This window comes from Seriola lalandi, unplaced genomic scaffold (assembly GCF_002814215.2).
Source record: "Seriola lalandi dorsalis isolate HSWRI2012SDOR001 ecotype SW California unplaced genomic scaffold, Sedor1 jcf7180002054328, whole genome shotgun sequence".
Classification (NCBI taxonomy): domain Eukaryota; kingdom Metazoa; phylum Chordata; class Actinopteri; order Carangiformes; family Carangidae; genus Seriola; species Seriola lalandi.
Window position 1 is genome coordinate 2,609 of NW_019524881.1, and position 26,568 is coordinate 29,176.

The 26,568-nt window shown below is 37.7% G+C and overlaps 2 protein-coding genes across 2 annotated transcripts; one reads left to right on the forward strand and one right to left on the reverse strand.

Moving 5' to 3' along the window:
- Window positions 1-5,907: 5,907 nt before the first annotated feature.
- Window positions 5,908-9,468, forward strand: LOC111655634 (T-box-containing protein TBX6L-like). The gene is made up of 9 exons (XM_087174206.1): window positions 5,908-5,923; window positions 6,369-6,516; window positions 6,772-6,874; window positions 7,599-7,763; window positions 7,857-8,003; window positions 8,163-8,239; window positions 8,395-8,468; window positions 8,603-8,816; window positions 8,939-9,468. Exons 1-9 carry the CDS (start codon window positions 5,908-5,910, stop codon window positions 9,132-9,134), a joined length of 1,140 nt encoding a protein of 379 aa, XP_087030332.1. The 3' UTR covers window positions 9,135-9,468.
- Window positions 9,469-13,747: 4,279 nt separating this feature from the next.
- crkl (CRK like proto-oncogene, adaptor protein) lies at window positions 13,748-24,714 on the reverse strand. Its single transcript, XM_023407114.2, has 3 exons — window positions 23,493-24,714; window positions 22,279-22,753; window positions 13,748-16,192 (listed from the first exon to the last, which is right to left on the reverse strand). Exons 1-3 carry the CDS (start codon window positions 23,798-23,800, stop codon window positions 16,058-16,060), a joined length of 918 nt encoding a protein of 305 aa, XP_023262882.1. The 5' UTR covers window positions 23,801-24,714; the 3' UTR covers window positions 13,748-16,057.
- Between the last annotated feature and the right edge of the window lie 1,854 nt (window positions 24,715-26,568).

Here is a 26,568-nt window from a genome sequence, read left to right on the forward strand (position 1 = left end):
TTTATACCTTACTATACTATGACGTTTTTTGATGTTTTTTATGCCTTATTTTACTATGTCATTTTTTCACGTTTTTTGCCATACTATACTATGTCATTTTTTCATTTTTTTTGCCATACTATACTATGTCCTTTTTTTCACTATTTAGGCCTCTCTATATTATGATGTATTTATACTTTACTATACTATGACGTTTTTTGATGTTTTTATGCCTTATTATACTATGTCATTTTTTCACTTTTTTTGACATACTATACTATGTCATTTTTTTTATTTTTTTTGCCATACTATACTATGTCCTTTTTTTTCACTGTTTAGGCCTCACTATTCTATGATGTATTCATACATTGCTGTACTAATACATTTTATTTATGATATAATGCCTTATTATACTATGTCGTTCTTTAACTCTTTTTGCCAAACTATACTATGTCGTTTTTTCATTTTTTTACCATACTATACTATGTCAGTTTTTTTCACGCTTTAGACTTTGCTATACCATGACACCTTAATACCTTGCTGTACTAATAAATTTTATTCATGATTTAATGTCTCATTATACTATCTAATTTTTCACCTTTTTTGCCATACTATACTATGTCATTTTTTCATTTTTTTCACTATTTAGGCCTCTCTATATTATGATGTATTTATACCTTACTATACTATGACGTTTTATGATGTTTTTATGCCTTATTTTACTATGTCATTTTTTCATTTTTTTACCATACTATACTATGTCCTTTTTTTCACTATTTAGGCCTCTCTATATTATGATGTATTTATACCTTACTATACTATGACGTTTTTTGATGTTTTTATGACTTATTTTACTATGTCATTTTTTCATTGTTTTTGCCATACTATACTATGTCATTTTTTCATTTTTTTTGCCATACTATACTATGTCATTTTTTCACTATTTAGGCCTCTTTATATTATGATGTATTTATACCTTACTATACTATGACGTTTTTTTATGTTTTTATGCCTTATTTTACTATGTCATTTTTTACTTTTTTTGCCATACTATACTATGTCATTTTTTGATTTTTTTTGCCATACTATACTATGTCATTTTTTCACTATTTAGGCCTCTCTATATTATGATGTATTTATACCTTAGTATACTATGACGTTTTTTGATGTTTTCATGCCTTATTTTACTATGTCATTTTTTCACTTTTTTTGCCATACTATACTATGTCGTTTTTTTTCACTGGTTAGGCCTCACTATAATATGATGTATTCATACATTGATGTACTAATACATTTTATTCATCATATAATGCCTTATTATACTATGTCGTTCTATAACTCTTTTTACCAAACTATACTATGTCGTTTTTTCATTTTTTTGCCATACTATACTATGTCAGTTTTTTTCACGCTTTAGACTTGGTTATACCATGACACCTTAATACCTTGCTGTATTAATAAATTTTATTCAAGATTTAATGCCTTATTTTACTATGTCATTTTTTCACTTATTTTGCCATACTATACTATGTCATTTTTTCATTTTTTTTGCCATACTATACTATGTCATTTTTTTCACTATTTAGGCCTCTCTATATTATGATGTATTTATACCTTACTATACTATGACGTTTTTTGATGTTTTTATGACTTATTTTACTATGTCATTTTTTCATTTTTTTTGCCATACTATACTTTGTCATTTTTTTCACTATTTAGGCCTCTCTATATTATGATGTATTTATACTTTACTATACTATGACGTTTTTGGATGTTTTTATGCCTTATTTTACTATGTCATTTTTTTCACTTTTTAGGCCTCTGTATACTATGATGTCTTTAGATCTTACTATACTATGACATTTTGTTATGTTTTTATTCCTTATTTTACTATGTCATTTTTTCACTTTTTTTTACCAGACTATATTATGTCATTTTTTTCACTATTTAGGCCTCTCTATATTATGATGTATTTATACCTTACTATACTATGAGGTTTTTTGATGTTTTTATGCCTTATTTTACTATGTCATTTTTTCACTTTTTTTGCCATACTATACTATGTCAGTTTTTTTCACGCTTTAGACTTTGCTATACCATGACACCTTAATACCTTGCTGTATTAATAAATTTTATTCATGATTTAATGCCTTATTTTATTATGTCATTTTTTCACTTTTTTTGCCCAACTATACTATGTCATTTTTTCATTTTTTTTTCCATACTATACTATGATGTATTCATACATTACTGTACTAATAAATTTTATTCATGATTTAATGCCTTATTATACTATGTCTTTCTTTAACTATTTTTGCCATACTATACTATGTCAGTTTTTTTCACGCTTTAGACTTTGCTATACCATGACACCTTAATACCTTGCTGTACTAATAAATTTTATTCATGATTTAATGCCTTATTTTACTATGTCATTTTTTCACTTTTTTTTGCCATACTATACTATGTCGTTTTTTTTCACTGTTTAGGCCTCACTATACTATGATGTATTCATACATTGTTGCGCTAATAAATTTTATTCATGATTTAATGCCTTATCATACTATGTCGTTCTTTAACTATTTTTGCCATACTATACTATGTCAGTTTTTTTCACGCGTTAGACTTTGCTATACCATGACACCTTAATACCTTGCTGTACTAATACATTTTATTCATGATTTAATGTCTTATTATACTATGTCATTTTTTTCACTATTTTGGCCTCTCTATATTATGATGTATTTATACCTTACTATACTATGAGGTTTTTTGATGTTTTTATGCCTTATTTTACTATGTCATTTTTTACTTTTTTTGCCATACTATACTATGTCATTTTTTCATTTTTTTTGCCATACTATACTATGTCCTTTTTTTCACTTTTTAGGCCTCTGTATACTATGATGTCTTTAGATCTCACTATACTATGACGTTTTGTTATGTTTGTATGCCTTATTATACTATGTCATTTTTTCACTTTTTTTGCCATACTATACTATTTCATTTTTTTCACTATTAATGCTTTCCCTTAAGCTGTCGTTTTTCACTTTTATTGTAATAGTATACTGTGTAGTTTTATTTCACTGTTTAGGCCTCACTAAACTATGATGTGTTTATGAATTGCTGTACTAATAAATTTTATTCATGATTTAATGCCTTATCATACTATGTCGTTCTTTAACTCTTTTTGCCATACTATACTATGTTATTATTTTCACTATTTAGGCCTCTGCATACTATGATGTCTTTAGATCTTACTATGCTATGACTTTTTTATGTTTGTATGCCTTATTATACTATGTCGTTTTTCATGTTTTTTGCCATACTATACTATGTTGTTTTTTTCCCTATTTAGGCCTCTGTATACTATGATGTCTTTAGATCATACTATACTATGCCTTTTTTTATGAAGTTTTTATGCCTCATTATACTATGTCATTTTTTCACTTTTTTTTGCCATACTATGTCTTTTTGTTTTTATTTTTTAGGCCTTACCATACCAGATGTTTTTATACCCTATTATACTATAACTTTGTTTGATGTTTTATGCCTCACTAAACTATGAAGTTTTGTAACATTTTCATGCTTTGCTATAATATAATGTTTTTTGCCGTTTTATGTCTTACTACAGCATGACGTCTTTTGACATTTTTATGCCCCACTATACTATGACATTTTTGGGCAGTTTTCTGCCTAACCATTCCATAAATTTTTTGACATTTTTATACCTTACTATACCATGACGTTTTATGTCTACTAGAGTATAACGTTTTTTGACATTTGTATGCTACACTATGACGTTTTATATTTCTCACTATACTATGATGTTATTTGACATTCTTATGCCTCACTTTTATACCTTAGTATATTATGATATTTTTTGATATTTTTATACTGTCATGTTTTTTTAACATTTTATGCCTTACTATACTATGACGTTTTAATGACATATATATATATATATATATACATATATGTATGACATATATGTTCCTATATCAACAGTCATGTTAATATATATAATATGGACATCTACTGACAGGCTTTGGGATGGATATAAATTCATGTAACATTTGTATAATATAAACAGACACACAAAAATACATGTTTTATTATCTAGACACATATTTCGATATGTAATATTGTTCTAATTTCTAACAGGTTTCATATGTAATTTTTACATCCATGGGCTATACTTAAAATACATATATGGTTTTACTTCATGTGTACATATATTTCATATATGGAAATTCAACACATTCACACATTTATTCAATTTGAGTATGGGCATTCATGAATGTAAATTCAGTCCTCATATGTTAATAAGTCTCTTCGTTTTGGAGGGGTGGCAGGTTTGTTGCATCCCTACCAATTTTGAGATCAAACCTACGCCCTTGCCATAAAGATTGAAAATGAGAGGCACAATCATACTGACTTCAATGGGCCTTTTTTTTTTTCTTCCATCTTTTCCTTTTTTTTTCTTGAAAAATGAAAATAAGATTTCTCCCACATACGTTTCACTTGTTTCAAGAATATTAACTGATTTTTAAGATACGCTTTTTAACAATCAGGTAAGTTAATAATCATATCCCCCTTGCAAATACTTCCATTTGTCTGGAGATTGGTTTTAACCTCTCATGTAGTAGCCTTAAATTTGTTAAATTTGTAAAATTCCAATTTGGCTATATGAACTTTACATTGATGAAAATATTTTATGGCTGCAACCTTGCATCAAACACAAATACTCAGGATGCCTCGTACATCATTTTTATGGATGTACCCTTAATTCATGTCATATCTTTTGGAAACTTTGAGATACTCAGTAGAATTTAAAAATAATCTCTGTTGGTTTCAAATAATTTGTTGAGATTAAGAATTTCTCCAAAATTAACTGCATGCAGGATTAAACTGCCTGGGCTGTAAACTTTGAACATTGCCCTCTGTAGCACCACTGCTCTTCCCTTCCTCCCATCAGCCTTTCATGTGAACGGGCTGCTAACTGCTGGCTCCATCAGAGAGCTCCTTCTCCTCTCAGAGCACTTAAGGTGGCATGAAGTGGGGGGATGCAGGGCCAAATGGCCTCATAGGATTAGTAGCATTGTTTGCCATTGTCAAGGTTAGACCCCAACTCCAATCACCTCTGTAATCTCCTAACTTGCTCTCAATATACAACCAAAGCTGCCGGGAAGGAACCTGTTTGTCTGCTCTTCCATCCCCCCAGGTGCTTTGAAATTCTGCTCACTGTCCTTCAACTTGAACAGCAAGAAGGAAGGGTGGGGAGTGAATCTTTTATGCATTTCATGCCTAGTGCATACAGAGTGTATGACTGGCATATACAGTAGGTGACCTCAGCTTGATTCATGTCTTCGGGTAATACCTACAGAATCACAGCAGCTATTGTTGTGGTTACTTTTAAAGGTCAATCATAACAACAACGAGGCAATAAAAGTAAGTGGAACAAATCAAGGATGGACACAAGACATTTATGTTCTAATTTAATGGATCATCATTCATATCTCTTTAAACAAAATTTCTGTCTGTGATCAAAAAATACCAAAATGCCAAGAATGAATAACTTTGCAGTTTTATGTGGATTCAAAAGGAATTTCACCCCAGCATACGAGTGTGTAAAAATCCTTCTATATGTAATTGAACATAGTATGCATGTGAATTCGCAACAAAGACCTAAACATGCAAGCAATATTCTTCTCACCTTCCCCCTTCAGTCTGCCCTGACCACACCCATTTGGCTTTTTAGACTCCACCCTTTCTGTAATAACCAATCAAGTTCATGGCTTACAGATTTCAAGGATAGAGACCCCTGGTGTATTTGACTCCAAAGTTAGAACATCTGAAAGCAGCACTTTGTCTGAAAACTTCAAGGACTGGGTGCTGTTGTTGTTGATAACAGAAGGACCTAGCAACATGCAACACTTCCCTGGTAAGTTTTTGTCTAATTATTATTGTGTTGAGTGATGTTACACTGGACTTATTGATGTTAAAAGAAAAATACAAGTACTACTGGTAAAGGTGAGGTAAATAACGACTCTTGCGAGATGCATTTGGCCATGAAGAATTAAATTGTTTAATTTGCTTTTTTAGGTTTATTTTCCACTACAAAATGCACATTCTTCCTTTGCATTAGAAATTGGCAATCAAACAATTTTACTGATTTGAAGTGGAATAAATACAGATCAAACTAAGGATGTGCAAACCTATTCTGACCTTTTATCTTCAGTATGAAACTTTTAAAGTAGAACAATGCTTTGCGATATTTTTCCACTTTTTAATATTCCTATGAATTCCATACTGTAGTAATCCAGTCACATGTCCTATAAATACAGCTGCAGAACTGTTTACATGTTTATTTGTTTTTGTCTCCACAGACTCCAAATCTAATCTCAGCATGCCCCGGTCCCCTCCAGCTGCTGACTCATACCAGCAGGGCTGCATCAGGATGACCCTGGAGAACGCCAATCTCTGGAAGTCCTTTCACAGCATTGGAACAGAGATGATTATAACTAAGCACGGAAGGTAACAGCGCAGGCACTGTTAGTTGTGCTACTGAATTAAGAATTAAGATTTTTTCCTGCTTTCTCAAAAGTACCAGTTGTGCCTGTATCATTTATCACAGAGAGCACAAATTACAAGAAATTACCTACTGTATGTTATTAATTGCAGAGTGAAGACTTTGTACATATTGCACATGGTTTTGTTTCTAGGATCATAATGATTGCATTTGCAAAAGCATCTAAAAATAATCTTTGTTTATTTCTGTATTTGTTTCAGGAGAATGTTTCCTCACTGCAGCATCAGTCTATCTGGGCTCCAACCTTTTGTCAATTATGTCATCATGATGGATTTGGTTCCTGTGGACAGCTTCAAATACAGGGTAAATGCATGCAACATACTCTTAGCACTGTATGCGCTGCTGCACACCTTTGGCTTCAAACACAACATATTCATTTAGTGTTAGGCTTTTCAGTTCCTTCCATCGACATTGTTTGTTGCATTTTGATCTGTTGGGGATTAAAACCATCAGACTGCAGTATGCAAAACGCAGTAGTCTGCAGCCAGACACGGGCCTGCCCACTCAGGGCTGCACCACTGCATATCAAAGCCTTTCATTGCTTCCTGTTTGTGCACTCTCGGCTGGAGGCCCAATCAATTAGCATCCCTCTTCATTCACAATCAGTGAATGAGGAGCAGTCGGCCATCCATACATTCAGCGGCACTCACATCAACTGATCTGGCCCATTTGGTCACAGACATTGCTTTTAGCACACACTTGAAAACAATGAAGGTAAAGTACTGTAGGAAAGCTCGGAGGGAGTTTATGTTCTTTGGTGGAGGCAAATGTGTAGAAACTGGCTTTTTATGGTTTTCCTTAAAAAAATCCTTTCATAAAGACAGAACCCCTCCTGTACTCTGTAACACTGTGTGAAGAATATCCCTGCAGTTAATGAATTAAGCTTCCATGCAGCACAGCTCTCTTACATTTCCCCATGAGGAAAGAAAAAAATTGATTTCACGCTTCATGAAGAGTTCTGATTAATCAGACATGTCCTGAGGTCTCACCCTTCGTAACCTTATCACTCCTCCTCATTTCTCTGTAGTGGAAAAAGGAGCAGTGGGAGGTCGCCGGGAAGGCAGAGCCCCAACCCCCATGTCGGACATACATGCACCCAGACTCCCCTGCCACAGGAAGTCACTGGATGAAGCAGTCGTTGTCTTTCCTCAAAGTGAAGCTCACCAACAACACCTTGGATCAGCACGGCCATGTAAGACACCACCTTGCCCTCCTGAATCAATTATAATATGATATGTTTATTCTTCCCTTTACTCATACTCACTCTTATGTTTTCTCTCATCAGATCATCCTGCACTCCATGCACCGCTACTACCCCAGGTTTCATGTGATACAAGCAGACAGTCCTTACACTGTCCGCTGGGGCCCGTTTCAGACTTTCTCCTTCCCAGAGACGACCTTCACTGCAGTGACCGCTTACCAAAACCCAAAGGTACAAAAAGCTAATCCGCCACACTGCCATCTTTTCAATGTATCACCTTCTTATCAAGCAACTTTAACCCAAGAGATATGTGATGATATTCCTGTTTAACTGAAACAAAACACTGTATTACCAGACCTTTGACAACTCTTTTTTCTTGCCCTTTTTAAGATCACCAAATTGAAGATTGACCACAACCCATTTGCTAAGGGATTCAGGGAAGGAGGAACCCATTCCCACAGTAAAAGGTAGTCAACAGCAGTGAGCTACTTTGCTACACTGAGTGAAATAAAGTAATGATAGTTCATGTGTGCAGCACTTTCATTTGTTTACCTCTGTGTATCTTAAATTTATCTTTGTTCATACAAAATAACTTGTCTTTTAATGTTTTATTTTTTCATAGGTGTCGTTCAAACAGAAGCCCCCCTGCAAAGAGAGCAACACTGGACAGGAAGGCTCTTTGTAGCAGTCCTCCAGGTAAGTTTTTACCCATAGAACTTGTATGAAGAAAATACTATGCCACAGATAAAAATATTGGTAGTATGAAAAAGTATTGCTGTGTGTCATTGTCTTTGTATGAGATCCTATTAAACATTGTATTTCCCTCTAAGACCTGCAGAGGATGCCCTCCACCTCTGAGTTGGTGCAGGCAGAGAAGAATCAGGCCTCCACACAGCAGCCGCTGAAGGGGGGTCACCTTTCAGCCTGGGCTCTGGAGCAGGACCCATCTGAGAGTCTACATGCTGAGCCCCTGGAGCTGCATGAGTATGACTACAGCTGTGAAGAACAGATGGTGCCTGCGCCCGTGGCATACCAGCCCTACAGGTCTGATACTTAGGATGAGATGAAATCCCATAAGATTTAGTGCTGGAAAATAAACTTTTAAGATAAATAGACAATACGTATGGTGATGCATGGAAATTAACCCAACCACTTTCTTTCTCCAGATCTGTGGAGTACACCAGATTTCCATTCCCTTCCAGTGAAGTAGATGCAGCACATCTACACCACCCTCCCCCTCACCCACTTGCCACCGCGGAACATGGCACCCAACAACATGCCTACCACCACCATCAGCACCACCATCACAGCAATGCAGCGGATTGGAGCCAGTACCCGCTCTTCTCATACTCCTGTTGGTGAACTTTGACCCTAAAACCTTGACAAAATGAAGAAATGCTGTTATTATGAGAAGACAACAAACTGATAGGCCACTCCTCTAGTTTGTGTTAAATGTGTATAAATGTGTACAAAGTTTCATGTATTTCCAGGACCCTATAATGTATGAGGTGTGTAACCTGGACAAAGATCCTATTCCTCTTAAGTGAAGATTTATGTTTTCCTTTTTTTTCTATATTCCTGGTCACAAACGTGCAAGTTCAGCTTGAGCTTTTATAAATAGATACAGTATGTATTTTGAGACGTATATATATTGTCCTGTATCCAGTCAGGGGAAATAAGTGTGAAATTCAATCTGAAGGTGTGATAAAAAAATACCTGTACTGTAACAGGCCTTTAATAAAACTGTTCAGGTACCATATTAAGATAGCAAAGGTTGTTTTGTTTTTTTGTTTTGTTTTTTAAATCAAAAGCCGACAGTTGAAATCACTTAAAATTACAAAATAGAATGGAATGCAACAATGTTTGAACTTTAATTCAACACCAAACTGTGTGACAAAAATATCTTTGTGTTTAGGTCAAATCAGAATCAGTATATGCATCAAAAAGTGACAAGATTGAATTAGATTTGGATGCTGAGGAAATACATAGCACAATAAAGGAAGATGATAACAGTGGGTCAACCTGTCTGACATTCAGGTATATATTAGGATTAAGGCCACACGGATAATCTTATCCATAATGGGATGGGCTGTGTTGTATACATATGAGTGTGAGCCAAAAATAATAGTTAACAGTCAAGCTAGCAGCTCTGTGAGCCTTTATTAAGGCACAGCAGCAGTGCTTTGGGCTAAATGCTAATTTCAGCATGCCTCAATGAGCAGGTATTATGTTTACTATGTTCATCATCTAAGTTTAGCATGTTAGCATGCTAACATTTTCAAATTAGTACTAAAGAGGCATTTGAGGCTGATGGGAACGTCATTAATTTGGCCTATATTTAGTTACAAACCAAAATACTGGAAAAAATCATAAATTTGATTAGATGGTTATGCTAGTTGGAAAGGTAAGACGTCACCAACACTATACTATATACTATACTGTACACTATACTATATTACTTGTGGAGTGAGATGAAAAGTCAGGGGATCAACAGGGTCAATAGGCTTCATCCTTTGTGGACCATGAATTTTATGGCAATCGATTGAATATTTGGTGAGATATTTCAGTCTGGACCAAAGTGGTGAAGAACCAATTGACCGACACTGCCAACCATAGTGCCATGTTACTAACATGGCTAAAAATCTGGATAACTGATTCATATTGACCTGCTAAGGTGCAACCAAAGTTCAAGTTACCAGCAACACAGAACTCACTATTCTTTAGCATACTTGAAGATAAAGTCAAAACAAGTCAACATGACATATAATAATAATAATATGTCCTGGAAACAGCACTCTATTAGAGATCATGACCCTGCTGTTCTGGTAAACCACTGCTGTACCTCTACAGTTAACTGAGAGTTCAGCTCTTAAATGCCACAAGAATACCAAACATGTCTTCATCAGCTGTATTGTGAATCTTCTGAGCAGAAGCATTACACAACAACAGCACAGTTAGGGATGAGATAGAGCGAGAATAACGGAGCAGTAAGAGACTGTCCTAGAGCAGTGAGTCTGACCTGATAAAGCGATGACAGTCAGCTAGTGTGGAATTACCATCATAGTCTGGCATAGTTTCCCCAGCAGAAGGCAGGAGCGTCTGTGCTGTAAATGTTTTACGATAGAGAGAGGGAAGCCGTATCTGGGACATTTATAAAGCTGCAGGGAGCAGACACTGCAAAGGAATTTTCTAGAGCACATCAACTGACATGTTTTTGTGTAAGACACCTTTTAAACATCAATAGAAAAAATGCATAGACATGTGAGAGGAACCGCCACGAATGGTACCAAACCTGGACCACTTCATTAACATCAGACCTGCTGGCTATAGAGAAGTTTGAAACTGTGGCTGTCTGATTAGAGGATGGCCGTTTTAACCTCAAGGTCTTCCTGAGGTACCATGGGTCATCTGGGTCACCCACATAGCTCATCCTGGATTCCGCTCACCGCGCTATGAAATGAATTACAGAGCACAGATGGGGTCAATTAGTGCACTCGAGTTATAATTCTAGCACCAAAGGGCATGTAAGCATTTAGTGAAGACTTTAATCAGAGTGAACCAACATTGTTTTGTGTTGTTATAAAAGTACTTCACTTGTTTTAGGTGATCCAATTTTAGGAGTAATTGGAACAATTAATCCTATTGTCTGCTGGAAGGAGTGAATATCTGTAACTGGGATAAGGAGTGTGGATGACAGACTATACTAAGCCTGACTGTGCCAGTTACCATGCTGATTCATTTATGGGTTTACATCTTTTCCGTCATGGCTACCTACTAGCCATGGATGGATTACTGAATGGGCCTGCTGGGCACAGGCCCAGGGGCCACGTGACCTCACAGGGCCTTACATTTTTTCACTGTCACTTTTTACACATAAAATAAATGGACTCTTTATAGCCCCTGTGGTCAGTTTTTCTATAAATGAATATATTTCTTGTTTGATAGTCAGAGCTCACAGAAAAGACACAATATGACCAGAAAGATATTCAAAACCACCAGAAAGAAGTACAAGCACTACATCAACATAACCGCATCCTTTCAATGTGGGAGTCATATTTAGGAGGGGTGGGGGGCCTTTTATCTGTCTGTGCCCAGGGGCCCACTTGCTCAAAATCCATCCATGATACAAACAAAAATGCTGGATAAAACATGTTCACAGTGGTTCACTGGTGTAAACTTAAAAGTGGCAGCATGTAAACTAATGTTGAGTGATAATAGGCTTCACATTCATTTTTACAACTTTGATGAGCATTGATATTAACTTAATAGTGTCATCTGAGCTTTAAATCGTTATTCTCTGTGTAAGAGTTGATGCAGCTTTAAAATCACTGACTTTTTTTTTTCTTTTTTTTTTTAAATCTACGTCGATGTATGTTCATCATTTCTCTTCATATTTTCAAACAGCAAAGATTCACTGTGCATTCACCTCTGTGGGACAAATACTCTACAGCAAGGCAGCTGCCATCACGGCTAGCTTGAGGGTGGTGGTGGTAATGGACTGTAGGAAGGCCGTCATCGACCATGCCACACATTCGTTTACACACACTGACTCACATATATACTGTGCCCTGAGGAAAGGTCAGAGGCAGCTAAGTTTGATTCATTATGGTCTTTGTCACTCCAGCCACCACCTATCACAGTCCTGAGGAAGACATCGACTGGCTTTAATGAAAAATTTTACCTGGCACGTACACAACTATAAGGAATTGAGGCCGAAGGGGAAGAGTACTGTCTGAAAATCTAAATATAGAGTTTCTTTAATGATAAAATACTTGCAAAAGGCATAATTTGAAAACTAACACTTAAATATTATCTGATCCTTTTACATAGTCTTGATATTGAGTCAGTGAGGTCAAAGATGTCATGATTGATAGTCTCCGATGAACTAACCAAAGGAACAACAAACCAAATTACTTGATTATAATTTTCCACTGACACGCATCTTACTAAAGAGATATTTAAATCAGAAGTACTATGATAAATGTCATACTTCAACACACATGAACAACCATTGCTAATGTTAATAATCCATTATTTATGGCAGGAATTAGAAGAGCAAATGCATTCTGCACAGATTAAAGAAGTCCCAGAAATAAACTGGAAAACTATTTCTGACATCACTTATATCAGTCACTTGAGATCTTCTTTGTTTTATGTTCAAAATGCAGAGGCAGTTGTAGTTCATCAACATCTCTATTTGTAGCTCAGGATTTTGAGCATTGTGAGTTTCACTTGATAAAAGTATATGCCTGTGGCTTCCCATTCTTTATATGTTCCCCCACAACCTTATAGAAGCTTGTATGACAGTAAATCTTGTGGGTTATTAAGATGATGCATTATGGCATAACTACCATTGCCATCTGTGTAGCACTCTACAGCTATGGTACATCCATTATAAGAAGATGTATGTATGACCACGGGTAGTGCACATGGGGACCGTTGCATAATCTATCATATTCATATCTAATTCAATAAACTCCCAGTGGAGGGTTCCTGTTAATAGCAAGAATCCTGATACATTTAGCTAAAGCCCAATTTTCCATAAGCACCTGCATGTGTGTAAATCACCTTTCCATTAGTGTTACAGATCACTTAGAACTGCTGCGTTACACACATCACATTATATTAAGTTTTAGAATGTACTGGCTCATACTTGTTATTTATACCTGGTTTGAAAATTGCTGAACAAACAGTCACAGACCATGTCCATCTGAAACTTTGCCCTTGAAAAGTTTTCCATTCCCCATCTGTAGGTCAGCTGACGTTCTTTTATTAGCACTTCATTAAAATTCATTAATTGCTTCCTTTCTCCTGGGCGCAACCAGAATCAAAAGTGGAGCTGTCAAAAATTAGAGCAAGAGCAACTCTCCTGTGCTCCAGATACACAACCTGTGATGCCATGCTGCTGCAAACATGGCCATGCCCACCCATCTGTGTTCAAAAGACAACAAGCACATAGAGGTCAGCAAAGCGACTTAAAGAAGTAGACATAATTTTATTTACTTGTTCTGTACATTAAGGGTCAATACCAGCACAGGTGTTAACCATGGGAAATATTAACACATGTAAATGGTTTAAGAAAATAAAAAGGCACAATTTTCAATTCTTAAGTAAAAGACAGGCTTTCCTAGAGTATGAGAAGAGAGCACAGTAATACTGTTAATGCCATTACAAAAACAACTCAGAAGCACAAGAAAAGCGAGTTCACCTCAAGAAAGGAACTAACCAGGGCGTATTGCTTAATTAGTAGATTTCATTATGTTTCATGAGGAAAACCCACTCTGGTTTGTTTGCACAGACCAGGAAGGATTAAAATAAGAGAAACCTTTATTTAATAAGGAAAGAAATGACATAAAGCAGCATTTGGCCAGGTAGGACCATCTCCCCAGCCAAGAGGTCATGCACAGAGGCAACCAGCAGGCATTTTTCCCTTTTGTAAATGTCACCGTAGGTACTTTTGTTTAATAACATCACTCATTTGAACGAAAATGCTTGATTTAATAGCCGACTACAAACTGACAAAATAAAAAAACAAAAACAAAATTGGGATACAACTAAAAGCTGCACAATATTACTCTGAACGTCTGAGCTGTGATTTGAACAGGGAGCACTAAGAGGGGAAACAAGTGAGCGAAATAGTTCATTTTTACAGCAGAAATCTAGGGGTCAGCATTGTCTGCACTGTTTACACAACTGTTTAATCCTCGGCTCCTCCTGATCAAACAGAATAAGTTGCACCACAGTATGAACAAAGATGCTTTCCACTACTCCGATAGAGTGTTTGCATAAAAAGAGTCAAAAATTGTGCACAGACCAAGTAAAGCAGGTCGGATTCCTAAATTGACAGGAGTAACGTCACATTAAAACATAAGGTTAGAGAGGGGACTGCATGCACTAAAAGATGCATTTATCTTACTCTCTGAAGAAGGCAATAATGGGATCTCATTGGCTTGCTAAAACATTTCCTCCTTCCCTGACCTACGCCACTGAAAGTGGAGCTTCTCACCTCAGTGGAAAGCCTTTAGTCTGAGTGCCCACACTGCGTTTTTAGCTAGCCTTGTAGTCAGATGCTCGTGGGAAGTGCTGGCCAGGGCTACTGCCGTTGCTATTTGACTTTTGGGAACCTGTTTGAAGCATGGCACTCCTATGCAAATAGTTGAAGTATATCTTCTAGTGCTTGGTGCTGATGGCACTAAAAACCTGCTAATCTCTAAGCAATGTCCTTTTAGTTCAAAAGAATGAGAATGACAGTGAAGAGAGGTACCAAGTGGACATGCAAAATTACCCCTCTACCATACATCTTCTCCATGTCACAAAAAACAAAACAAAAAAACAAAACAAAATAACAAAACAAATATACTTAACTTTTGTTGATCATGATGCACAAATAAGAAAAAATAAATCACATATGGCCGTGTCATGTCTTAAGATAAATAAGTCTCGTCAGCCAGACATGTGCCAGGTTGGATGGGATTATGGGATCTCTAATGTCAAGTTACAAAACCAAGATCTTCCACAAACCCATCTCTTCTGCGTTGTCCTGACTCCAGTCACACATCACATGCACATCAAAGAACCGTTAACCTGAATACCTCATGGCCAATAACTGTGTGTACATGCGTGTGCTTGTGTGATGGTTAAGGTACAACAGTGACTTGATTGTTTGAAGAAATGACATTTGACTGACTGGTTAACTCCTCATAGCCTCAGTGCTCTCCCAAGTCCATAGGGACATTGTTTTTCCCTACTTCGTACAAATATCCTCACATCAACAAAACAAACGCACACCAATACTTTCAAGTCCCCAACGCTTCAAATATAACAATTATTCAAAGAATTAAAAAAAAAACCAAAAACAGACATGTTGTGATGTAATGTGGTAAATATCTATTGTGAACACACACCCACACACATGCACTTATACACACACTCACACAAGTGCACACGCACACATGCGTGCACACACATACACGCACACATGCACACACAGATGCCCAGTGATCTGGAAATGAAAAGGACACTAATGCAAAGACACTGCCCAGCCTGGAACCAAGACATGGGAAAGGGAACTGGGAGAAGTAGGGTCAGGTTTTAGTTTGGATCCAATGTCCAAAACTGTAAACAGTCAGAAAGCCTTGCAACGGTTGGCAACAACAGAGGGGTCGCTATCATGGTACAGCCCCAAGCAGGCAAGCACGTAACCATGGTGACACTGGCGGGAAAAGGTGGAGACAGCCAGCAGATTCGGGAACACGTTGGTACTGGCAAGAGGCTCCAGTTGAAGGTCAGTCACTCTCATCCGGATTCTGGGGGTCTATGATTTTGACATGGGTGAATGGAAAGAGACCCCGCCGTCCGTTCACCTCTCCTTCCCACTGACCGCTGATGTTCATCCGTGTAACCTTGACGATATCACCAACCTGAGGAAAAAAGGACAGGAGGCTGAGTTAGGGGAAGAGCTTGAAGTAAATCTAAGTATGTTTTTAAATAACATATATTCCATACATGACATTCAGTATGATGGATTCATTTTGTATGCATGTTAGACATGCATTCATATGTTTACAAGATATTCTGCTAGATGATACATTTTGCTCATTAAAGTTTTTTATACCACTATTTGTACCACCATGACATCTGAACATTTAATGGCATTTAAATGAAGCAACCTACAGTGCATGAGTGCATACACATTTTGTTTAGGTGGCTATCATGTGAGCTCAACCAGCCCATTCAAGTATGACCATTTCTATTTAAGATGAGCATGTACAGTAAGTGCACTACACCATTTTCTATGGCATAATCAATGGAGCAAAGAAGTTATGTAATGACTCAACAGTGAATCATAGTTTTCAAGTGTAGTGAAATGGCAAAAGTCAAAGAGTTAATTTGAATTTTGAGATGGTGATTAACTGCTGCACCAGACTCTCTTCTTAAGAGTCAACATTTTTCATAGCCTGAGGAAAAAACAAAACACACTTTGCACATGGCCAATGTTTATTTTAAAACCTGCTCCAAACAACACTAACAATGCACATGTGAACTGCAACAACATCCAGTGCAACTGATTTCTTAATACACACTTAACAAAATTTGCTCCATATGCGCATTACACTGTGGTTTAAACAGATGACAGAGGAGCACAGAGCTGTCGCTCAGATGGGTTTGTGACACTGAATGTGACCCCAATCTGTTAAAGCCTTATGTTCTTTATCAGGATTAGAAGGGAAAGTCTCTACCATGAAAATCATGATTGAAACGTGAATGGAAGGGCAGCATTTGTCCCTTTAACTTCAGAATGAGGCTTCAAGGACATCCAGTCCTAGACATCATCTGTAACAGTAATCCTTTGCGCCACTCTGGAATGACAAGAATGCTACTTAGCTGTAAAAGCTTCTGTGAAATCCGTATGTCAAAGGATTATACATATATATACTGTATATATAAAAAGACTTCAATTGATTCATCCTTTTGAAAGAATAGATAATTATCATTCACATTAAGTCTTAAAGGTCGACAATAGCAGGCCCTTGCAATTTTCACCTTAAAATTTCCATTAGGTTTAAATTTTGAAGTGCTTAATTATGCCTCAGATTTAAAAGGGTTAACATATGTGTATATTCATTCAGAAAAGGTTTGCTGTTATGAATGCAGACTTGTCAACCTTATGATCGTGGAAAACCTCATGGTAAACAAAATTATAGCAATGCCGTTGTAAAGAATTATATCTAACTATTATGAAAGCAGAAATGAAAAAGTGGACTAGTACTGTGCAATAAAGATGAACAAAAATAGCCTAAATATCAAACTCTAAAATATAGAGGCCATAACCTGATTTCATTTGTTGGGAACTGCCTGTCTCTGAGGTAAATAAATAATGACTCAGAGCTTCTGCTTCTTGAACCCCACAGGGCCCAAAATAGCCACAGTACAAAACTAAAGGGTTTTTGCTGTAAGCAATGAACTATTATGAGCCAAAGGCAGACACAGATAGAAGAGACAAGATGGGACGTGGTAAGGTATGCGTTTCCAGTGCAAAGCAAGTTTTAGAACAGTAAATCAAAAATACCACAGGAAATACTAGGTTTCAGCTAGTTTTTTTCCCCAGTGAGGCTTTCTAGGGTTTCTGGTGGCTTTCTTCCCTTAGTTCAAGTAATTACAACTCTGATTACTCAATATTACAGCTGTGCAGTTACTAAATGTTCTCGATTTTGTGCTTAGTCTAAAAACAATCTACTTAAGACCTTTCCATTAAGCGTTTCCAAAACTTTCAAAGTTGTAATAAAACAAAATATTGAAAAGTGCTTGACTGTGAGATTAGTAAAAATTAAAAAAAAAAAAAATTAAAAATAGTGCATTACCATGTAAAATTGCTGTGGAAAAACAATGGACTTACAGCACAAGAAACCAGATGTGACTGAGTAAGGGTTTTTCTCAGTACTCCTGTCTTAGACCGGGGTTGAGGCAAAAGGAAGTGAGGAACAAAGGCATCCCAGAAGAGTAGTAATTGTACCTGCACTACACTTAGTGCATGAAAAACCATACAGATGTCTGTATTATCCATTTGCTTCTCTTCAGGGGACTATAAACACACCCTACAAGCAATGACAACAGCATCTTTATTTCTTAATTGTAGCAAATAAAAATAAGAAGTCAAGCAAAAGGATTCATTAATCTAAACCAGGCTTCTGCTGCATCAGCCTCTGTTCTGTCATCTTTGAGCTGCACACTAAGTATTACAGCCTTCATCACTCTAGCTGGAGAGAGACAGGGGGGCAAAAAAAGAGGCCTATAACCTTAACAGGGACAACGTGTAGAGAAATAACTTCTGTACTCACTGGAACATAGAGGGGAAATATCTAAGCACAAACACACACTAGCACAATTTCTGGTAATTCCTAAAAATCCATTTGTTGACAAAATCATCAACTAAACTAAGTTGAACCAGGGCAACACACAGCGAGTCTAAAGTTGAAAGTGCAGAAGACCAAACCATATCATACTAGGAACAGTCAGCCCTGACAGTAAGATGGATGGATGTGTATGAGGCGAGAGAACCAACAATGAGATCTAAGAGAACAAAGAGCCACATTAAGACAACTATCTTAGTCATTCTTGCCAGTATGTTCACACCGATTTTGCATATATGTTGAAATTCACTATAAAAATATAATGGAAATATTTCTTTTCAAGAAAAAAACTTGAGATTCAAAACTTACTACAAATAAACCTCTGATCAACAATGTGCAAGGAAAGACTTATGTTTGCATCACACTTTTCCTTTAGATTGTTCCCACTGTGTTGTTTGGTGTCTGTGAATAGAAAAGTATCAGTCCAGAGCTGTTGCAACAGCACATATTTGGACACAGGATTAGTAAAATATGGAAGTTCAGATAAAGTTTTCACAACAGCGGCACATTTGAGGTGTGGTGGTGTGACTCACTTATAATTTCACAGCAGCTCTGCTGCAGCTGTGATCACTATCAGAGTGGACATCCTCATTTCCATTCAGCATTTTGCTCACATGTTAAGAACAGGTTCTAGCTTTTTACCAGAGAACAATGTGCATTTTTGGCAGCTGGCAAAGCAAGGGTGTAGGAACTAAAAATAAAGAAAGATTCTAAATTGACTGGGCTTAATATAGGCATCACTGAAAATGTCTGAATCAGTTCAAACACACATTTTCCAGACCAGCTTGGGACACCATCAGGATTAACACAAGGTGTACACTATTTAATATTTAATGTATTTATACATGTGAAACAGCATCTTGGATATTTTCTCTGGAATCCAAGGTGCACTAGAATGAGAAGCTGCTTGAGAAGAAGCTTGTAACTCTTTTTTTTTTACAGGGAGACGCATGTATCTAACTTGTGTTTGAACCATTCATCCAGTATAAGCCTGCAGTCTCCAGTCAGCAGCTGTAGCTCCATATACTTCACTGCTACACTGTATGATCACACAGAAAAGTGTAAAACAAGTGCCACCTCGCTTTCCTGTTCATGCGCCTCCCTCTTTCACCATTGCCCTTTCTGCCTCTCTTTGTGGAATTGGTTAAATTAACCATGATCATTTTTATTAAATTGAAGGTTTCATCTCTACACATTGCAACTGTCAAGATAAGATGGGCTCTCATGGACAGCGGAGGGTGCAGAGACTGGCCAGCTGACATGTCATATTAACACGCCAGTGTTAATCTGAATGAGGTATTAGGCATCCCCTGAGTTCATTGTTACCAGTTGTCAATTGTTAAAAAGGGACACAAGGGCTAGAGCAGAGAAGACAGGACTAACGTTGTTAGAGGGAGCTGTCTAACCTTTTGCAAGATTACCATTTACCAGGTTCGCTCATGTTCTAAATGTACACATTTACTTTACTCCATTTTTGTACAAGAGTCACGGTGACAAGTGTATCGTTGTACCTAGCTGTAGCGGCCTAGATTACTTCCTACATCCACTGACGCACTCTGATGTCAGTGAATGGCAGCAGAGGTAAGCTAATACACCTTTCATTTTCATTTCTCCCTTGAGGGCAACACTACAGCTCAGTCTGCTATCGGAGCAAAGCTTTTTGGAGACCCACTATAAATGTTAAGTGCACACTGAGCATTACAATCACATGCTTCAACATGTTACCACAGTCAAAGCAGATTTGTATTAGTCAGAGTGCACTGCTGAGAAATTCAACACAGCTGTGAAATGCAACTGTGCAGCTGCCCGATTAGCAGCTAGCTGGCTAGGAGGGAGATTGAGCCTGAGCCACTGCGAGCTAGAGAGGACCGCTAGAATTGGTGCGCAAGCTGCCCATCAGTGGATTTAAAGTCACAATAGTGTGGTTAGTCCCTACTAACACTGAATTTACAGCTGCCAAGGGGTATTTTGAATTAAATGTATCATTCCAAAGAAGGACCATGGTGTCAAATATTGAATTTTATTATTGAATAGTTGTAGTAAGTAGTACTAAGACCAAGGTCTCCTGCACTAGAGCTTTACTGTTCTTCCACACTTGTAGGTTGCTGTGGATAAAAGCATCAGCCAAATGAGTAAATGTAAATATACACACTAAACAGATCTCCAACAGCTGCTGCCTCACCCAACCACGACTTCTTGTCCAATCAGAAGTCAGAGGATAAATGTCCAACTATCTACCACCAAACAATAAATGTGGCTGGCAGCCATTCATTGACAAGTATCATCCCACCACCACAACATCAGTAAGTAGCACAATGCCAGTGCTCAGAGCAACAAGTTGAAGTCAACTACGGGTCCGGCAGCTGGTCTACTTAAAGCAAATTAAACATTAATTACCTGCAGAAAATTTTTTTTTGTTTTGTTTTTTCCTAAAAAGAAAATAATAATACAATAAAAATCGCACAATTTTCTTAAAAACTCTAGGTTAATTTGCTAATTGAAGAATTAACAGGGGTGATATAGAAAATTGTTGAGCAAAGCCAGACTATCTGGGGCACCGCTTCACACCCCACACCCTGACAACAAAAAGAGGCATGGGACCAGAGCTGTTGCTGTAGCAAGAGCATAGACTTAAATATTAGACGACTTGAGAAGCACAAGTTATCTTAAACCACATTCACACTTAGAACCACCAAGAGTGCGGTATTAAGGCTGTAGGCAGCACTGGTGTTTTCCCCCCTATTGTCATTGCAAGCTACTCACTACTGCAATGTCAATGCATAACAGTTACACATTACAAGAAATTGTGCAGCACTAGAAAAACTCTTTACGTGACAATTGGAAATTTTCTATCCTCCAATTTTTGATGCATTCTTTGAGTGCTTTCCAAATTTGAAACTTTTCCAGAAAAAAAATCCAAGTGAAAATAAAGATTTATGAAATAACTATTTAAGCCCATAGTCAACCCTCTGATTGGTTAGTTTTGTTCATAAAAAAAGCATATTGCATAAGACAACATGGTTTACATGCTTGACCTGGGAATTCTACATCCTCTCCCTCTTGAAATCTCTGCCAGACAGTGATGATTTTAGGAGCAAAGAAATCATCTGTGAGCCATCATCTAATCATCTGTAGCAATGTTCTTACTCAAATAAAAAAACACTTATACACTACAAATATATAAATGTATAAATGTATTGAATTACACATAACTTATTCTGTAGCCAAGGCTGAGCAACTGAACACCTCTTTATTTTGAAAATTTTGGTAGAAATGTTGAATGAAAATGAGGCAGTGTAGCTTTAAGCTAAGAAGACTGCTACAAGTTGTGTCTCGGGTACTTACTTGGCATGGAGATTTACTTCATGATGTTGCACTACAAATAATAAGTACCGCTTCATAAAGACCCAGTGGTTCAATGTTGATTATAATAACTCATCTCTAGCAAAAGCGTCAATTTATTAAAGCCTAATTTTGAACAGCAGATGCAGTCAGTGTGGTCCCCAAGAAAAGCAAGAAGGAAGAGAAGCGAGATAAAGAGAAAGGACAAAAGCATTTCAGACTAAACATTATAGATAAAAAACATTTTACAATACCTCTAGAGCTAGAGCTGTTTTATCATATGCACATGGCACTCGTCTTTGAATGGCCTTTGCCATGACTGGGCCATTCTGCATGGACGGTAAAGGGGCGATAACTGCTCCAGGTGTGCCTGGGGGCAATGGTGAAGGTGTCTGGGGCTGAGCATAGGCGTGGACAAGGGCGTGGGAAGGCTCGGGAATCCCATAGCTGTTGGAGTTGCGAGATCCATGGGAAGGCTGGCCAGGGTGGGGTGAAGGTCGTACCACTTTCTCAACGTAGGGCACAGGGATCATCCCGATACGCCCCTCTTTACTCTTGGCACTCCACCACTGCTCCTCTGGCTTCTCTAGGATGATAAGGATCTCCCCCTTCTTGAATGGAAGATCCTCTGCATCGCTTCCAGTGAAGTCGTATAGAGTCCGCACATACTCCAGGTTCTCCTCTGGGCCACCCATGGGCTGGATCGGAGGACTCACTGTGCTTGGGTACCTTGGGAGATCACAATAATGAGGCAAAGGAAGGATATATAATGTAGTTACCACATAACAACAGAAACCATCACAGAAAAACAGGGGGACTTGCAGTATATAATCAGTGACAGGTTACCTTCAAGCATCACACATTTTTTATTGAATGGTGTTCAATAAAAGCTGATGTTAGATTAAAGGGCCTATTTTACATTTGAACAAATCTGACTGACATGTGCCTCACTAAGAACATTTGCATTTGGACGTTTACTAATGTAGGGTCTATAAGATACTGACAAAAAAGCTTAAATAAGAGCAATCTTAATATCTATTTTAATACCTATTGTCTAGAGCAAGATATGAAAAAATGACACATACAGAAGAATATAAACACACTGTAACATGTGGTGCTGTAGATGAACAGTAATATCTGGCTAAAGCCATGGCTGTATATAAACAAACATTGCTAATAGAGGACATAAACTTACAAACCACATACTTTACCAGCAACTTGGCTAGAGATTGTTTATGTGTCCAACCTGGTGTGTTTGGACACTACAAGGCCTTAATGAAAACTGGCAGTGTAATTGGAAGGAATGACTGCAGGCTACTGCAGTCTTACTTAAAGTGGGTTAGTTCTGGTTAACCTAGACCACATGGTTTTTAATAGTAATTTACACCATTGAAGCTTTCATAGTGTGTATTTTCTTGTCATCTACAACCGAGTTGTGTAGTGGAGGGGTACTGGGTGACTTTCCTACCTGGGTGCTGGCTCTATCAGAGTGGTCGTATCCAGGTAGTGGATTTTGTAGAACTCCAGGAGAGCAGGGAGGTGATCAAATTCTTGGTCGCCTATCTTAAACCTCTTGCTCGGCAAGGAGTTGATTATATAGTGAGACACTTTGGAGTTTTCAGACACTGACAGCACGTAGTCACCAGGGCAGGTCGACGAGTCTCGAACAAGAAACATGCCATGTCTCTGTCCTTGTAACCTATTCTGTGCCTCCTGTCGTGACACGGGTCCAAAATACCAGGCGGACCGATCAGACGAATCAAACCGAGCAGACATTTCTATTCAAAAATAAGTTAGTATCAGTCCACAAAAAAGAAAATAACAAAACAGACTAGACAATAAGTTAAAACGTGTATGCGTGTTGGAATCGGCCAATCACAGCAAATTGCAGGATTTGGAAGATGCAGGGCAGGGCATTCGGCGTCCTGTGAGGTTTTTCGAGTGATTTCTGCACAACCGCCGCAGGCTTCTTAGACCTCTTTTTTACAACAAAAAAAACAACAACAAAACAACCTGACGTTTTCAGAGACAGGCTGCAACTGGCTTGGTCCAACTTTGGAGCATAATGTGGTTCCTGTGTTCAGCAGTCAATGGCTGAGTGATTGAGCGGCCAAAATAGAAAAAATAAAAAAAACTTACAAACATCGAAGGAGGCCTCAAGCAACAAATGATCAATGAAGCTTCCCCTTTTCTTTCCGCCTTCCGAGAAAACACCAGGCTTCTTTTCTAATAATTTATCTCCTCCACTCAGTGTCAGTTATGAGAACGGAAAAGGTGGCCTCAGTTTTCTATCTGATATATCCTCATGTCTGCAAAAGGTTGCCAGTCGCCGCTGGTCGGAAACGAAAAGATTACTTGTTATCTTCTTGATCTTACGGTAAGGCACACGTCATGGAAATGCGTTTTTGAATCCTTTTCTCGAGTCAGAGCAGACTTTTGAGGCAGCACAGCAAAAAAATGGCGGCCCGCAACACGTCTTCACACAAAAAATGATTTCACAGCAGCGACTTGTCTCCTGCGCGTGCATCTCAGGAGCCAGAACGTTACACTGTAGCTGACGCGTGCATTCTCGATTGCTCAAGAGGGATTCCGGCTTAATGATTATATATTTTATACTTCCCTTATTTCTGCTCGTCCCCCCCTCACCCGAGCCACCAGAAGTGCGAGTACGAGACCGAAAAATGGCGACGAGAAGGCAGGTCCCGCTTTCTATCTGCACGTCACTGACGCCTGGGTGGGAGGTGGGAGGTGGGAGGAGGAAGGGGGTGGGCGGGTGACGAGGACACAGCCGGCCCCCCACCCCTGTGCAGAGAGTGAGGTGTCAATCATGTTTCCATGACACAGCTAGAGAACATTTTGTATGGCAAACGATAAAGCAGTAATGTCAAAATACATCACAGACATTTTGAACACCACCATGACCCACTGTTGAGTTTTTCCCTCCTGTTATGTTCTGTGTAGTCCTATTTTGATTTATCGTTTTTTAAACAATGTGTAACTGCAACTTTAAAAAGTGCCATGCATGTAACTTACTACTCCTTGTATAACTACCATTATTATGATAGAACCTATACCAACATAAAAGATGAGTAACCCTTAAATCCATCCACGTTTTACATCCCAACCAGAATATGTGATTGGGATGAGTGAGGTGAGTGATTGCAGACTTATTAGCTATACTTGATGACAGTTTTACACACAATCTCTCATAACTAAAATCATATCAGATGGGCTCCTTTAGGACACAGATTAAACAGGAACACGTTCTAATGTGAATATGACAAATCTCCTTCTATTATACAGTACGTCTGTTGCTTACTGTGGCTTTGTGCAAAGCTTATATGTTTAATCTACAGTACAGTATATTTGCTCAGTCAACAGCTATTAAATGCCACCAGTAAAAAGTTTTTACATATTTCCCTATTTTCATTTCCTGTTCCTATCCAACTTCCCCTCCATTCAATCTCATAATAAGTATTATCTGGCACAGAACTGTGACATCGATTTGGAGCTCCCCAACCAACCCAACCCGCAACACAATATGCTGAAAGGGAGAGAGAATTTAAATGCAGCGGACAGTGTCTCCAAAGGAGCCCTAATAAAGATTAATACAAACAAAAGATTGCATAAGAAAACACCAACTGCCATGACAAGCTGTCCAATGTGGCGGGACAACGTCTGCTCATTGATGACAATAAGATATATAAAGAAAGCAGTAGGTCTGTTTCTCTGGTTATTGAAGTTTTCAGTGACCCTGCCTCATGAGGCTGCAGCTGGCACAGAGCAGCTCTCATCACTGCAACACTGTCTGAATTTTAATAGATTTGCACCCACTGGGTCTTACTGGCTAATGACTGCCAATTCCCACATTTCCACAAAGACGCAGTGATGCAACAAATTGGGAAGAAAAAAAATAACAGAGCTTCCTCCTCCTCACAAGTATGAATAAAAAATACTGATATTTACAGACACATATTGTTTGACTTTTTCTTTTCACAAAAGTCTTTAACCATACATTTAGTTTAATGCTTTGTTTTAACCATGTATTCTGATTTAGGATAAAAAAAAAAAAGTGACAACTACTGATTAAAGTGGATTTTTTTGGAGGTCATAATTATAGATAGATGGATATGTAGATAATCTTGTTTTTGTCACTACACCAAATGCACAAGTTCCATACTGAGTAGGAAACAAATAAATAAAGCTCATATCTGTTTTTGGTTTTGGACATGAAGCTTAGGTAAGTCATGGTAAGTCATACCTGTGTGACCTGCTGAGAAACATTTGAGGACTTTGATTGAATGGATGTTTCCTCAGTAACACCTCCATCTAGTGGATGCGTGCAAGAGGCAATAGCCTGTCTACACAACACTGACGTTTTGTGCCTTTTTTAGGCCGTTTAGACTGCTGCGGGTAGATTTAATGTTATATAAATTTACAAACACAGGAACTGTCAAGTGCAGCTGTGGCCTTCAGCACATTTGCCTCAGAAGAAAACTATACAAGGAAGCAGTGACAGTTTCTGCCAAGTGACATAAGCTTAT